The sequence below is a fragment of the Nyctereutes procyonoides genome, unplaced genomic scaffold (genome assembly GCF_905146905.1).
Source record: "Nyctereutes procyonoides isolate TBG_1078 unplaced genomic scaffold, NYPRO_anot_genome, whole genome shotgun sequence".
In the NCBI taxonomy this organism is placed as follows: Eukaryota; Metazoa; Chordata; class Mammalia; order Carnivora; family Canidae; genus Nyctereutes; species Nyctereutes procyonoides.
Window position 1 is genome coordinate 3,428,803 of NW_026575137.1, and position 15,510 is coordinate 3,444,312.

At 36.4% G+C, this 15,510-nt stretch overlaps 1 protein-coding gene across 1 annotated transcript; it reads right to left on the reverse strand.

Moving 5' to 3' along the window:
• Window positions 1-639: 639 nt before the first annotated feature.
• On the reverse strand, window positions 640-14,391 carry SLC7A13 (solute carrier family 7 member 13). The gene is given in 6 exon segments (XM_055303352.1): window positions 640-903; window positions 3,684-4,045; window positions 9,132-9,265; window positions 13,386-13,937; window positions 13,939-14,051; window positions 14,365-14,391. Coding segments are annotated over 6 exon segments (1,452 nt in total).
• Window positions 14,392-15,510: the final 1,119 nt, after the last annotated feature.

Below are 15,510 nucleotides of genomic sequence, written 5' to 3' on the forward strand. Positions count from 1 at the left end.
ATGTCACTGAACATCTTCCCACATTGCCCTTGTGCTTTCCAAAAGGGTATCTCCAAACCCAGATCCTTTAAAACTCTAAGCTAAGTAGACAGATTTTGTATATTGAATGATACCAAGTAAGCGCCATAACCGAGATACGGTCCACTCTACATCTGTTACACACACTTCATATACACAACTCCATAGTCATAAGTAAATCACATTTTAATCAAACAAAGACATGGTAAACCTGTTCCTCTAAGGCACCTCAGAATTCAGAGGAAGGAATACAAAGGAAAATAACCTAAAACCCATGCTTCAAAATAGCTTTTAGGTTGAAAAAATACCACTGGTAGGGAAAAGCTAAGACAAATGGGGTTATTCTTTTATCTTCAAATCAGGACCATTAGAAGGACTCAAAATGATGAAGAGAATGTTTTTTAATTTTAATTGCTAACTTTTATCACAAAATCACCACAAATTAGGTAGTAAAAGTTTAGGGTGCAGAAAAAAATGGAAGAGGGAAAAATATCATCAGTGTATCAAACAAGGCTAACCAAAACAGCTTTAGTTAGACAATGATTTCTGCATGATTTGTATAGCTAGGTACTATCATGGGAATGCCTTTTTTTTTTTTTAATTTGGCAAGCTTTCTGAAGGCTATTTTCTTAAAGTTTCTACTTCTGGCATCTGCTTTTCAGACACATCAGGGATGTAAATATTAAACAGCAATTGTAAATAGCATGTCATCTTTTCAAACCAAATCAACCTCAATTTGAAATATATTAAATGTCTGTAATACAGAAGTCCATTGAGAACAAAGAGACACATGTAGATATAATGTATATGTGGAGACTTCACCAAAGGGATCAAAACCAAACATAGGTAGATAGCTGTTGTTACCAATGGTAATGGAAAAGACATCTGGGGAAAAAAAAAAGCAAAATTCAAACAATAAGATATGAAAATCCACATAAGGTATCTGTATATTTATATAAACAAAAAAATAAGATATAAGCTAATGATAGAAAATGGGCTAAGTTATCTGAGTTTAAATAAATCTGGCTTAGTAGTTAGTATGTTGAAGACTTCTTTGTCAGGGTATTGGCTGAAAGAAATGAACAATGTTTGACTGTTCTTGAGTGGAAATAATCATGATCATTCGTTAGTAAGATAAGCATCTTCTGATCTAGGCAGAATGAATTCCTTAAGAAGTTACTCCTAGAACTCAATGAAAGGCACAATTTTCCTGGGAAAATATCTCAAGGCAGCAAGAAATTCATGTCAAAAACACAAAGTATCCTTGGACCCTCTGTTAGGCAGGTATTGACAGGTAAATATTATAACTTTATAGGCTCAGGATATTTAAAAAAATCAAAACAAAAAACTTCAGCCAAGACCATTCTCCCTATTTCTAGTGGATTTTTGCTTTTGTTTTTGTTTTAGCCAAAAAACTTGAAGCCCTATTCTTGGTACCTGCTTTGTGTTAGGACTGTGAAGTGTGTCTTGCACCAAACATAAACCAACCTAGGGAGAAAGTTCAATAGGCAGACACTTTTAATATATCTTTAATAAATAGATTCCAATCTATACTCTCAAAATATAACTATTTTCATATTTATTAAACCCTTTAACTAGAAGGTCATTCCCTTGGGAAATTTAGTAAGAATTTCCTCTTGGGGCACCTGGCTGTCTCAGATATTAGAGCATGAGACCCTTGATCTCAGGGTGTTGAGTTGGGTGTAGAGCTTACATTAAATAAATAAAAAACAAAAATCTCTTCTTAATTTGTAAAACACCCCTGAGAAAGATAACTTGTCATCTCACAGCTCAATATAAATTATCAAATAACTGAGGGAAAAGAAAAGAGCATTCATATGGCATTCAAGACAAACATTAACTACTTATAATTGCCCTTGCCTTTCTTTTTGATGCAAATGTGTGTCAAATAATAATATAAATCATTATAACCATCAATGTCACACTCTGGACTGTTTGCATGTCTTAGCTTACATTCCACATTCCTGGCGTGTAGGCATTACTTATTCCCATTCTAGATCTGAAGAAAATGAGGATCAGAGGTTAAATAACAGGTGATTCCTCCTTCCTCATGTATTTTCTGAACACCCTCTGAAGGTCACCACGTGGCAATAATCATACTATGATTTTTGGTTCACTTGACCAGATAGATTATGCCCTAAGGGCAGGAGCCATGTCTTATTCCTTTCTGCACCCAGAATACCTGGTAAGATACTTAAGATATAGTTGCTTCTCAAAAACTGATACTCAAATATGCTAAAGTTACAGGATGGCTGGACGGAAGAAGTAGAAGAAAGGACTGAATACGAAAGATGGTTATAAGTCAACCAAGGTTGATGGTTAGAACATTGCTTTCTTTTTCCCTATGTTCTTTCTCTCTTTTTAAAAAGATTTTATTTATTTATTTTAGAGAGAGAGAGAGAGAATGCAAGCAGGGGAAGGGGTAGCGGGGGAGGAAGAGGGAAAGAATCCAAATAGACTCTCCGCTGAGTGCAGAGCCTGACACAAGGCTCCATCTCACAACCCTGAGACCATGACCTGAGCAGAAACCAGTAGCTGGAAACGTAACCAACTGAGTCACCCAGGTGCCCCTTCCCTGTGTTCTTTTTTAAATTTCTTATATTATATATTTCTTACAGTTATTTGTATCTGCTAAAAGGCAAACACTCCAAAGAGACTGCCTAGATTTCAATCCTGCCTCTGCTCCATGCTGTGCGAACTTGGGCAAGTAGCAAGTTTTCTAAACCAATTTCCTCATTTATAAAATGAAGATAAGAGTAGTATCCACCTTTTGTCTTACTGAGAGGATTACATGTGATAATGGAAGCAAAGCTTTTAACACGATGCCTAGCCCACCAGGACTATTCTGATAATCATAGCATCAAGGCCATGTTTCTCTAGTAGTATCCTTATGCTCCTAAGTTTTTGCTTATTTCTTTTTCCTTTTCTATGATTAAAAGTCTCTCCTGTAAAAACAAAAACAAAAAACTTCCTGATCCAGACTGAGAGTAAGTTAAAGAAAGTAAAGTGGAAAGGATGGAATTTTTGGTGATCAAATTAAGTTGATGTTTCAGGGGATGCCTGAGTGGCTCAGCTGTTGAGTGTCTGCCTTTGGCTCAGGGCATGATCCTGGAGTCCCTGGATGGAGTCCCACATCAGGCTCCCTGCATGGAGCCTGCTTCTCCCTCTGCCTGTGTCTCTGCCTCTCTCTGTGTGTCTCTCATGAGTAAATAAATAAAATCTTAAAAAAAAAAAAGCTGATGTTTTAGGATAGGAGGTGCTATCACCTGTGACCCCACAGCAGCACTTGTCTCTTCTATTTCGCACTTGCCAAATCTGACCCTGTGTGTGGCAAGATACCCATGTGCATAGGGAGCTACATTGGTAAACAAAGTAATCTCTGGCCAAAAGACTCATCATGATCTGTCTAATCACCCAGAAGACTAGCCTTCCCTCTAGTAAACCTAATAGAACCCAGGAGATTTTAGACTGAGGAAAATCTACCCAATAAACATGAAAGCTAAGGCCAGACTACCTTTATGCACTTCACAATTTGGTAGTAGTGAGAAGGTCTACCCACAGGTGTTCTGAATATAGTCTCCAAATATGGTTACACCTGATACATTTTATTTCACACAGAAAAAAATGAGAAAACTCACTTTTACCTTATAAGGTCTAGGTAGATTGGGCTCCTGGTATCGCAGTTTTAGTATTCCTATCATTGACAATACAGACCAAGTAGAAACTACAAAATAAAGATAGTTTATCAGATCAATTAGGGTTGTAGAGACAATAGCCATGGATGCCATAGTGACAAGTACTAGCACAGATACAAATGGAGAGGAGTGAAGATTAAGCATATTAAATAACAAAGGCAGTTGGCCCTCTTGGCCAGCCATATATGTCACTCTTGAGTATTCAAATACATTAACCAGAAGGTTGCTAAATATTGAGGCAGACGTACTACAAGGAATAACTCACGTGAATGAGGGGATAACTCCATCAATCCACATTATAGCCACAGCATCTGCAAAAAAAATAAGAGCACACAAAAGGCAGTGTATTAAAAACCAGAAACTAATGATAAACCTTTAAAGATTATTTCTGAATAAAAGCAGAAAATTCAAAAGGAATTAAGAAAGTTAAATTTTGTTTAATTTCACTGCTTATTTTACACAGACCTAACACCATACACACATGTACATTTTAGCCATATCACACTGTATCATAAATGCTTATCATCTCACACATTTCACCAATAGACCAGAAACTTCACTTCCTGCGGGCAATTTCTTTTCTATAAAAACTAGCATTTCAAAAGTCTCAGAAATATTGTTTCAGTTTTCAATAAGACCTGTGAAATGAATGGTTGAATCGAAGATTGCATGCTTATTTTCTAAAACGAGTTTACAGAGTGCTAATAGTTGCAATCAGAGTCAAAAGAGCACAGTGCAGTATTACTGACACAGGAATGAGCCTTACAAAGTCTCCACACCATGGTGCAAGTATTAGAAATATCAAATATTTCTATTTGAAATACTTAAGAGAAATTTAAAAATCAACCCTGTAGACAGAGAAAACAAATTACACATAGATTAAAATAGTGATGACATTTGGTTGCTTGTCTAAACTATAGACCAGTGGCTTTCAATGGGAATTGATTTTGCTCCTCAGGGGTCATCTGGCAATATCTGGAGACATTTTTTTGATTGTCACAACGGGGGGGAGGTAGGAGGTTACTATTGGCATCTAGTGGGTAGAGGCCAAGGATGCTCCTAAACATCCAACAGTGCCAGGAAGCTGTCCATAACAAAAAATTATATGGTCTAAAATGTGTAGTGCTGAGATTGAGAAACCTCCTATTGACCAACTATTAGAGAATATTCTGATGTTCATACTCAAAAGTGAAGAGCTCTTATAAACACTCTTTCAGTATGTCAGTAAACACACACACAAAAAGATGTTAATAAAGAAATGCATATCCATTGTTTATGAGACTCTGAGTCCAATTCCTATTACATAGATATAAGCTAAGACAGATCATTCAGATACAGAAAAATAGGTTCTCAGCTTTTCAATGGAGTGAGTACACCAAGATCTAGTATCTTTGGGAGTAGGTATCCTCTAGGGCTTTGCCCTGGTGCCAACATTGCCTCTAGGACATCAATGAAATGACTTATAACAGATAGTAAAGCCTTTTCAATATGACAAAATTAAATTATCATTAATGGTTCTTGTTCTTAAAAATCTTCATTTTTGAACCCATTTTAAACAGCCTTATTAAGTGCTGTTTTCACTTCTCTCTCTAGAACTATCCTACAATGTTGGGTCCTGTTTTAAAGTGTTTCCTGGGGGCACCTGGGTGGCTTAGTTGGTGAAGCATCCTCCTTCGGCTCAGGTCATAATCCTGGGATCCTGGGATCAAGCCCCACATCAGGCTCCCCATGGAGAGTCTGCTTCTCCTTCTCCCTCTGCCTCTCCCCCTGCTTGTGCTCTCTCACTCTCTCTGTCAAATAAATAAATAAAATCTTTTAAAACAATAATAAATAATTTCCTGTCTCACTTATTGTTCATTTCAAATAAGGTATTATCGGCTGTTCCTCCTGGACACCCATACCTCCACACATTTTCCATTTTCAAACACATTTCAGAAATACTTCTTTCCAGTAGTGAAGTCCTTATTCTCCTTTGATTTCCTGTCATGCATTCTACAAACCCAGTTGGTTATAATTAGATGAGGTTCTAGTTGAACTCTGCTATAATCTTTATTCCACAAGTAATTTTTTTCTCTTTTTATTCTTTTCCTCATGGCATTTTTTTAAAAAAATATTTCTTTATATATGTTTTTGGTAAAAAGTAAAATAAATAGCAGTGAAAAACATAAAGTAAAAACTAAATGTCTCTCTCCTTACCAACCCTTCATTCATGCACCCCAAATATAACTACTGTTACCATCTTTTTGGATATTCTTTCAGAAATTTTCTATGCATATATAGGCGTCCATGTGAGTTGTGTACATGTGTGTGTGTTCAAACACACTTAGGCTTGCTTTATTTTTAACTTTCCAACATATCTTGATCATATTAGTATATATGCATCCATCTAATTATTTTAAACAATTCTCAATATTCCATTATATAATTAAATTAAATTATTTAGCAATTGGTGGATTTTCAAGTTGTTTTTTGTTTGTTTGTTTGTTTGTTTGTTTTGTTTTGTTTTTTTGCTAATATAAGATGTACTTTAATGGACATACTTTTCAGGTCTTAGTAGTTGTGCAGTTCTCTTCTTAGAGTAAATTCTTAGAAGTGGGACTATGAGTCCAAAGGTGATACCTTCTTAAATAAGTAAGATATTATAAAATTACCCTCCCAAAATGATTACACCAACTCACTTGTAAGTGATTCTGACATTTCTGTTTTCCTCTCAAAATTTCTAACCACATTTGGTTGGCCAGATACCTGCAGGCTATTTTTGGTCAGGGAACCTCCTTAGCCTCTGCTCCCATGCAATTTATTTACTGTTCTAGATTCACTCTTACCATGCCAATATTCTCTAGTTTTAATAAGAACATGGAACCCTCAGGAAGGTTCTACTAAATGGGAGCACCCTTGTCAGGAGTGCTTTAGCAGGACTTCGATAACATTGATATCCTCAAGCTGAAAAAGGCAGGAACGAGGGTTTCCCACTATGACATTTCCACACACCTCATTCTAGAGGGACATCCTTCCAACTGGGTTACAAAACTTATTCAAAATTAAGGCTATTTTTTTCTTCTAAGAGAAGAATCAGCAAAGAAACAGGTCAGAGCTCTAACATTGATACAGATAAAAATACTGCATGATTAATAGCACTGGTTCTTTTTCCACATAAACCACAGAATCTAATATGTATCACAGCTTGGTACAATTTTTTTTCAATGTTCATCAAAGACTACGTAGCACCCAATTCACACCACATCTTAGATAATTCTATATTCTTTTGGAACTTTTCATGTCTTTTAAATATGCCCATTTGATTGAAAACATTCACTCTTTAATCCTTAAATTTCTTTAATTTAGGAATCTATTTCTTTTGCTTATAATTTCTTTCTTTCACTGCATAAATTACACAGTTCATGCATTCATTAAAGAAAATTTGTGAAATCTAGAAAAGAATAAAGCAAAAACCACCCACAAGATCATTCCAGCATATCTTGACCATTAACTATGTACTTTCTGTTTCATTTATTTATTTTTAAACATTTTATTTATTCATGAGAGACACACAGAGAGGCAGAGACACTGGCAGAGGGAGAAGCAGGCTCCCCTATAGGGAGCTTGATGTGGGACTCGATTCCAGGACCCCAGGATCACAACCTGAGCCAAAGGCAGATGCTCAACCACTGAGCCACCCAGGTACCCTTTACCTTCTGTTTTATATTGTAATAGATCCTGACTTTTCATCATTGTTACATTATAAACATTGTCTCTTTACTTTAAATATTCATAGCAACATGATCTTTGAAAAAGCTTAGAATGGCCTATTATATGGATTTCCATAAATTATTTACTTCAACTCTACTAGATTGTTTGGTGGTCTTTAATTTTTTGTCTCATATGTAATGCTATGATAGTTGTTCTTATGCATATATTTTTTGTGTATAGCTCTGATTATTTTCTTAATTTAAGTTCCTAATACAATAAAAGATGGATGTTTGAATTCAAGAGAATTATTTCAGAATCTAAACGAGGTCTGAGGATTATATGCCTAGAAGAGTAAGCATTAAAAACCAAATCACAAGCATTAGTCAAAACACTTCATGGGTCTTCCACACTGGTGGGTCTTCCACACATGTGGAACAATTGTGCCGCTCATAGAATTGCTGCAACTATTAGGACGCACCAGATGAGATCATCATAATTTTTAACAGCCAGTATGACCAGAGCACCGGCAGTCATTACACATGCCAGAATCAATGAACCATAAAGTCTGGGTCAGCTGATCAGCAGTCCTGACCACACCCATAATTAATTTTGTAAATTTATTCTTTGCATAATCAAAGTAGTTAATAAATCACTAATTGTTCTTATCCAATTTAGCAATTTTTTTCCCCCACAGACGCTCAGAATCTTGATCATGTCTAGTTTACAGTTCCCTAACAGAGCTGGACCATTGTAAATCAACACTAATGCCATGCATATGGCAGCTTCCTGCATGACACTAACACAAGAATGGAGGCAAAATGTGTTAGGACACTTACATTAAACCTCTCTTAGATTTACCTCCAGTGCTTCAAAGATTTACCGAAACAGTAATAGCTACTCAAAAAAAAAAAAAAAAAAAAAAAAGATTAGTTCTAATGGTACTGCATGCTAGTTTATCTCAGAAGTTTATTGCATATTTCCAATATGTTCAGGGCCACTTGGTCACCATAAATTTTAGAGTCATTTATAATAAACATTATATTATGTATTATTGCTATTAATTATACCCATCAATTCACCATTATCATCTATTCTTTTAACTGCTAATATTCCACAATTCAAGTTTATCATTCTTTATATCACACAGAAGAACATTTTTTAAAAAGATTTTATTTCCTTATTTATTTGACAGAGAAAGAGAGAGAGAACTAGAACAAACAGCGGGGAGCTGCAGTGGGAGAGGGAGAAGCAGACCTTTCACCGAGCAAGGATCCTGACATGGGGCTTGATCCTGGGTCCATGACCTGAGCCACCCAGGTACCCCTCACGTAGAAGAACACTTAGAAAATCAATGTGGTAAAAGCTTTAATAGACTGATGAAAGTACAGATTACATAGTGTCAATCCGGTGAGGGAATATCACAAAAGGAATATAAATATTTTGAACTTAGTCTGCATCATATGTAAGCATTATAAGTATTTTTCCATATCACCAGAAATATGCTTTTCCATATTAGCTGCTTAACTAGAAAATTCTTTCCTAAGCCAAATCATACTCTTTGGCCTCTTCGTTATTTTCGAGAATTGCAAGTTGACTCTCTATATAAAATAATTAAAAACAAACAGCAGTCTGCCCGTTAAAGTGATATTTACATGTGCCAGAACTGTCCTTATTATTATTTATTGCCTTAGTCACTTGTATACAAACCTGAAGAGAGAATTTCCTTGGGTATCAGAACAGTCAGGTAGGAAATACTAACCTATAGATATATGATAGTCACCAGAGGTAATGCAGTAAATATGCATCTTGGAATCATCTTTCTGGGTTTCTTCAGCTCCCCTATAGCACATAAAACAGCAAAACCACGATGGGTAAAAATCATGTCTTAAATTTATCATTTTTTAAAAGATTTTATTTATTCATGAGAGACAGAGAGAGAGAGAGAGGCAGAGACACAGGCAGCAGGAGAAGCAGGCTCCATGCAGGGAGCCCGATGTGGGACTCGATCCCAGGTCTCCAGGATCAGGCCCCGGGCTGAAGGCGGCGCTAAACCACTGAGCCACCCGAGCTGCTCTAAATTTATCTTTAATACTGCTTCATGCATTAACTATCAGTTGGAATTCCTGCAAAGCACCCAGGCCACCGCCACACTTATTCACACACATACACAAAACACATTGGTTTTGCTACACAACTATCTCCTTTCTGAGCTCGGTGATAAGTGCAGATGGTAATATTTCTGAAGAAAATCACAAGAATGAATATCAAAGCTGAGTCCATGGGACCCTGTATGGTTTGGAGCCTACCTGTGCCTTGTACCTCATCTATTAGGTATAAGGTAGTCTGGATAGTGGAATATGATAGTGAGCAAAAACAAACATGAAGCCTAACCTCAAGGGATCAAGGGCTTTGAGAATATATTATATGATAATTTGATGGTCCCCTTTGCTATCTGTGTCAGAGGCTTGTGGGCTTTTCTTCAGTTTCTCAAAAGTGTCATGCCCTCTGTACCCATTCTCTCATGTGGAATGTTCCACATTCCTTTCCTTTCCTAGTTGCTGAGCTGGACCCTTACTCTTCTTTCAGATCTCAGCAAAATCATAACTTCTGGGAACATAGGAGAGGAAGCTTTCCTTGGCTAGCAAAACTGTCCTAGTCTATATACTTTCATAACATATATGAAGAGAGTATTTCATAACATATATGAAGAGAGTAAAAGAATCAGTCATAAATTTTCTTTTCCTGTAGGCTCTTTGCCTTCCCTTTATGTCAGTATTAAGTGGAAAAAAGAAGAGAAGTCATGATTTAACATCATAGATAATGGACTTTCCAGAATAGTCTTATTTTCAAATATTATTCCATTTTCTATACCATTTTCCCCAATTTTGCCATTCTCTGAAAATTATCCCTGACATGAAGAATTGAACGTTATAGTTCTGTGTATAAAATGTGACCCTGTGCCCTGGCTACTGGTAATAGAACTGAGTCCAGATCTCTAGGACTCACTGACAGCCAGTCACCATCAGCATACACGAAGATTCCTTGCAAGAATTTGAACTAAATGTCAACAAAACTGAGATAAAGAGGGAAAAGGCAACATAGCAGTAGCAGAAAAGAAAGGGGGCTGATAAATCTAGTTTTTAAGTCTCAGAGCTTGCCTAACTCCTGATGCTCCTGAAGATCAGTAACTCTGGTCTTCCTTGAAAGACAGCATTATTCTTCCAGCAAGTTCTTCTTTTATTGTTTAAGCCGATGTGTGTGGTTTCTGTTACTTAATGCCTAGTCCCTCTGATGAATAAATATCTGTCCTTTGACATATGTCAAAGTTGTTTCATTTGCATCTGCCCAGAAGTAGAATGTAATGTCCATGGTGTACACCCATATGAGCTGATTAAGCACTCGAAGAGTAAAGAATTAGAGTGTTCTCAGTTAAATGATGCCTCAACCATTTACTAGTTGTGGGCTTCTGGACAATTTATTAACTGTTAAGATTTCAATTTCCTTACCTGTATATTGGGGAGAATGGAAAATATAGGGACAATAAAATTCCAATCAAATGCCTAGCACTTCATAAGTTAGTCATAAAGATGGTTATTAGTCAAAGGTTTGAACAAGCATAAAGGCAACTTTCAGGATTAACTATACTTTCCTCTGGGCTCTTTTACTCTTTCTTATTATGTGTTAGATTTATAGAGAGAGGATAAGAAATATAATATAACATAACATAATTCAAGGTTATAATGGCCAGACCGTGAATATCCGTGGTCTTGAACTTAGAAGATAGATGTTCCTACAATATGTTAAGTCAGCTGCCTAGATACCAACGTTTTACAGGCAAAAGTGTTACTTAGAACTTAGCTGTACTTAAAGTTTATTAAGTAAATTAACAATCCTAGCATACGCTGAAATACCTCCGGCTTTTTTCAGCTGCTTGTGAAGAGTTCTATAATAGTTTATAGGTTAGTAAATTTTGTGAATCTATTTTCAGCAGAGAAATATTATTTAGCAGTGAAACATCTCTGGCAATGGAACAAGATGAATAAAACAGAAGCCAGAGATATGTCTTCTATCCTTCTAAGAGAGACCGACGAAGTGAGAGAGAGAAAGGGAGAGTTGAGCTAATTCTACTAGCCTCTCAAATTGCATTGGCACATTTAATCACAAACTGCTTAAAAGAGTAACCTCATCTCATGGCTTTCTTTTCTCAATGCTTCACTTTTTAACTCAATGCAGACTGACTTTCCTCTCATGTCCAAAGTTCACCAATGACTTCTTACTTAGTGAAATGGCTTCTGCTCAATCCTCACACTCCTCAACTTCTGAAGCACTTCACCGTGTTGATTACACCCTTTTTTTTGGAACATAGGGTGATTTTTCTTTTATAATTCTCTCAACTTTGTCTGGCTTCTTCATTGCATCTTCTTTCTCCACCTACCCCCTAAAAGTTGGCCTATTCCAGTCATCTGTCTCTAACCTTATGCTATTTTATTCTACTTTTCTCTATATCTATCCTATCTTAACCAGTTCATCAGATGCAGACCATTTTGCAGTCACCCAAGATGACATAATGGGTCTTATATGTACCTGCATACTTCTTGGTCTCCACGGCTTCACTCACATTATTTTACTGCTGGAATTTTCTGAGTTCAGTGAAAGTTGCCACTTTTTAGATAACACAACAAAAAGTGATCTTACCATCTACTGAATTCTCATAGTAATCACATTGTTCTTTTATTACCACTTGTTAAATACTATCATGCCATTGCTTATCAGCACAGAATTATACTGATTTTAAGTCAAAATGGCTGTTTTTCAGATGAAGGAGGAAAAAAAAGTAAGTCCAGAGAGATAAAGATACTTGCCACAGCTCACAAGTGGTAGAGGTCAGACAAAATCGAGATACTGCTTTTTCCATTAAATTGTTAGCCTCTTTAGAGTAAAGAATATATCTTACTCATTTTAAGGAACTATTATAGGGTTTCAAAAATAGTCAGTGTTTAAAAAGATATTTGCTGACCAAATAATGTAATGCATAATGGACACATCAGTGACTGGGGGGGGGGGGGCGCTAAATTTTTTTAAAACATTTTTAAAAAGATTTTTATTTATTTATTTGAGAGAGACAGAGAAAGAATGAGCAGAGGGGAGGGGTAAAGGGGCAGAGGGAGAGGAAGAAGCAGACTCCACTCCACCCTGAGCAGGGAACCTGATGAGGGACTCAATCCCAAGACCTTGGGATCGTGATCTGAGCCAAAGGCAGACGCTTAACCAACTGAGCTACCCAGGCACCCAGGGGGTCCTAAGATTAAAGGAAATATATGTTTTAAGAGTAGAGCCTACTTCATGTTGAAATGTCAAGGAAAAGAACTGAAGTTGGAAAAAATTAAATAAATGAATAGGGAAGATCCTTGAGGAGGTGAGAGGGAAAGAGTCGAGGTCAAGAGAAGAGACTAATTTCAAAAATGAAGAGAAAAATCTTTTGTCTTGACATTGAAGGGAAAAGTATTAAATCTGGCCTCTGGACAAGTATATTAACGATTCTCTTCTCTTTAAAAGTACTTCAGAACATAAATGTGTCACAACCGTTCACAACACAAACATAATCTGGCATTGGATCATTCCTGGGGAATATACCCACAACCTCAGAATTCATCCATTGACAGAAAGGAAACCAGATTAACATGGAGATCTCATATCTGTGATCCCAGAAAAGAAAGCTGAATAAAAGAAGTCATTCAATAAAACAAGCACTTTTGAATGAATGGGGGAAAACATTAAGACTGGGTGGTAAGTACAAGACTGCCATATTCTGACTCAATTTAGAAAGTAAGAAAGAAGAATAAACACTGAATCATCATGTACTTAAAATAAAATTCAAAATATAAAAAAATGATGTACATTGCACATTGCTTGCAATGTCATGACTTGAGATTTTCTTCCTCAATGAATCGTTAATTATCTGCTATAAATGTAAAACATCCCCCGCCTGAAAATGCAAAATATCCTTGGAAAACAGCTTCTATAAACTGGGAGGCTTCAGGAAACTCAGTATCAAAAGAGTCCTGAAAGTTTTCTACATTCTCCTTCCTTCCTCTCACCAGCAGCACCACCCCACTCAGGGAAATAAGGCCGAGTATGGCCATTTTCAGCACTAGGCTGGCTGTCTGAAGACAAGTCACCTCTTTCACACCACAAGAATTCAGAATTCCCACAGTCCACAATATGGCTAACGCCAGATATTTCTTTGGCAGCTTTGGAACAAAGCAGCTGGGATAAAAAAAAGGCTCAATGCTATACTCAGCGAGGAGTAGGGCTTGACTGGCAGCTAACCCTGGCCCCAGAAACAAAGCTGTCCAGAGATTCAGGAAAGAGATCAAGTTGCCAAAACATCTTTTGAGAAAATAGTAGTGAGCTCCACTGCATGGGAAGGTGATACCTATCTCTGCTGAGCAGAGTGGTCATCATGGACAACAGGGCCAAATACACAGGGAGAGCCCCACATTCATGCAAGTCTTTCAATACCCCTTTTGGGGCCACAAAAATTCCTACACCAATTATATTAACAATTAAAAACCTTGTGCCCAAGCAATATCCAAGCATTCTTTGGAGTTGTATCTTCTTTATCCACTGTAATTATTTTTTTAAAAAATATAAAAATATATATAAATTATAATTTCTGAAGTTTTCTGCCCAAGTTGCTGAAAAGGATGTTCATGAATTCTCAGAAATAAAACAGTGCTTTCCTTTTTGTTCCACTTTGTTAAATATAGCCTATTTTCAATCATTAACAAAATATATGTGATGCATCCAAGCGAAATAATGTAAAGTTACTTGGAAGAGTTCAGTTTCACTTGTTTCTTAATTATTATCAAAATAATACATTCAGATGGAAAAAGGAATTTCATAAAACAGTATTACAACAAAAACAGGAGTTTCTTACTCTAATTTCACTCTTTTCCAAATACATTTCCAGTTCTTTTCTCTCAAAACAACCATTTATGTGTGGTTTTAGTTCTTTTCGATAGTTGCCTCCAGAACTCTAAATAATATGGAAAGACTTTTAATACTAAACATCTCAACTTTAAAAATCATCTATTGACTTCCTCCCATAAATACTGAGGAGTAACTCACTTACTTTCCTCTTACTTAACCTATGCCTTTTTCCTACCATTTTTTACCATTAAGCTCTCAAGAAACAAAGTATTTACCTTTCATCAGGCTCACGGAAACCAATTAATACAGTGAGAGAGTGAAAAACCCTGCAACATAAGACTGTCCCTTAACCAGCCATCATTCTGGTAGCCTGGGTCATACACAGGAAGATGTGAACCTGAAGTATAGGAGAAAGCCTAACCCCACAGATGGAGGGAAGGAAGTTTCTGAACATCTGAGCAAGGCCTGGATCTTAGTAGCTCTTACATTTGTTGGCTTTACAACACAAAGCATTTTTCTGAGTATCTGCAAAGCCCTATAAGCTTGAGGCACACCCCCAGCCTTGGAAGTATATTATTTTCAAATTATCCTCTAAGAGTGAATAAAAAAGAAATTGTTTATTTATGTTTTCTTTCTTTCTTTCTTTCTTTCTTTCTTTCTCTCTCTCTCTCTTTCTTTCTTTTTCTTTTCTTTTCTTTCTTTTTTTTTTTTTTTTGGCTATAGCTATTTTCTGGAAGATTGCATTCAAGAAAAGCCGCTGAAAATACTGTATAGATCTCAATAAATATGACAACGTCCTCTCCCCAATGAAACCATACCTCTCATCACATCCCAGAAAGCAAAGACCGGGGAGTAGGGAAGGAGACCAGAAAGCTCACGTTAAGATAGAAACAAAGTATGAGAAGTAAACCAGACATAGAGAGACAAGTACTGCATGATTTCACCTATATGAGGCATCTAAAATAGTCAAATTTATCAAATCAAAGACTGGAAGGGTGGTTACCATGGGATGAGGGGGAAAAGGGAAGTTATTAATCAACAGTCATAACATTTAAGCTAAATAAAATGACTACTCTAAAGGGCTGCTGTACCACAGTATACCTATGGTCAACAATAATGCACACTGAAGATTTTTTAAGAGGATAGATCTCAT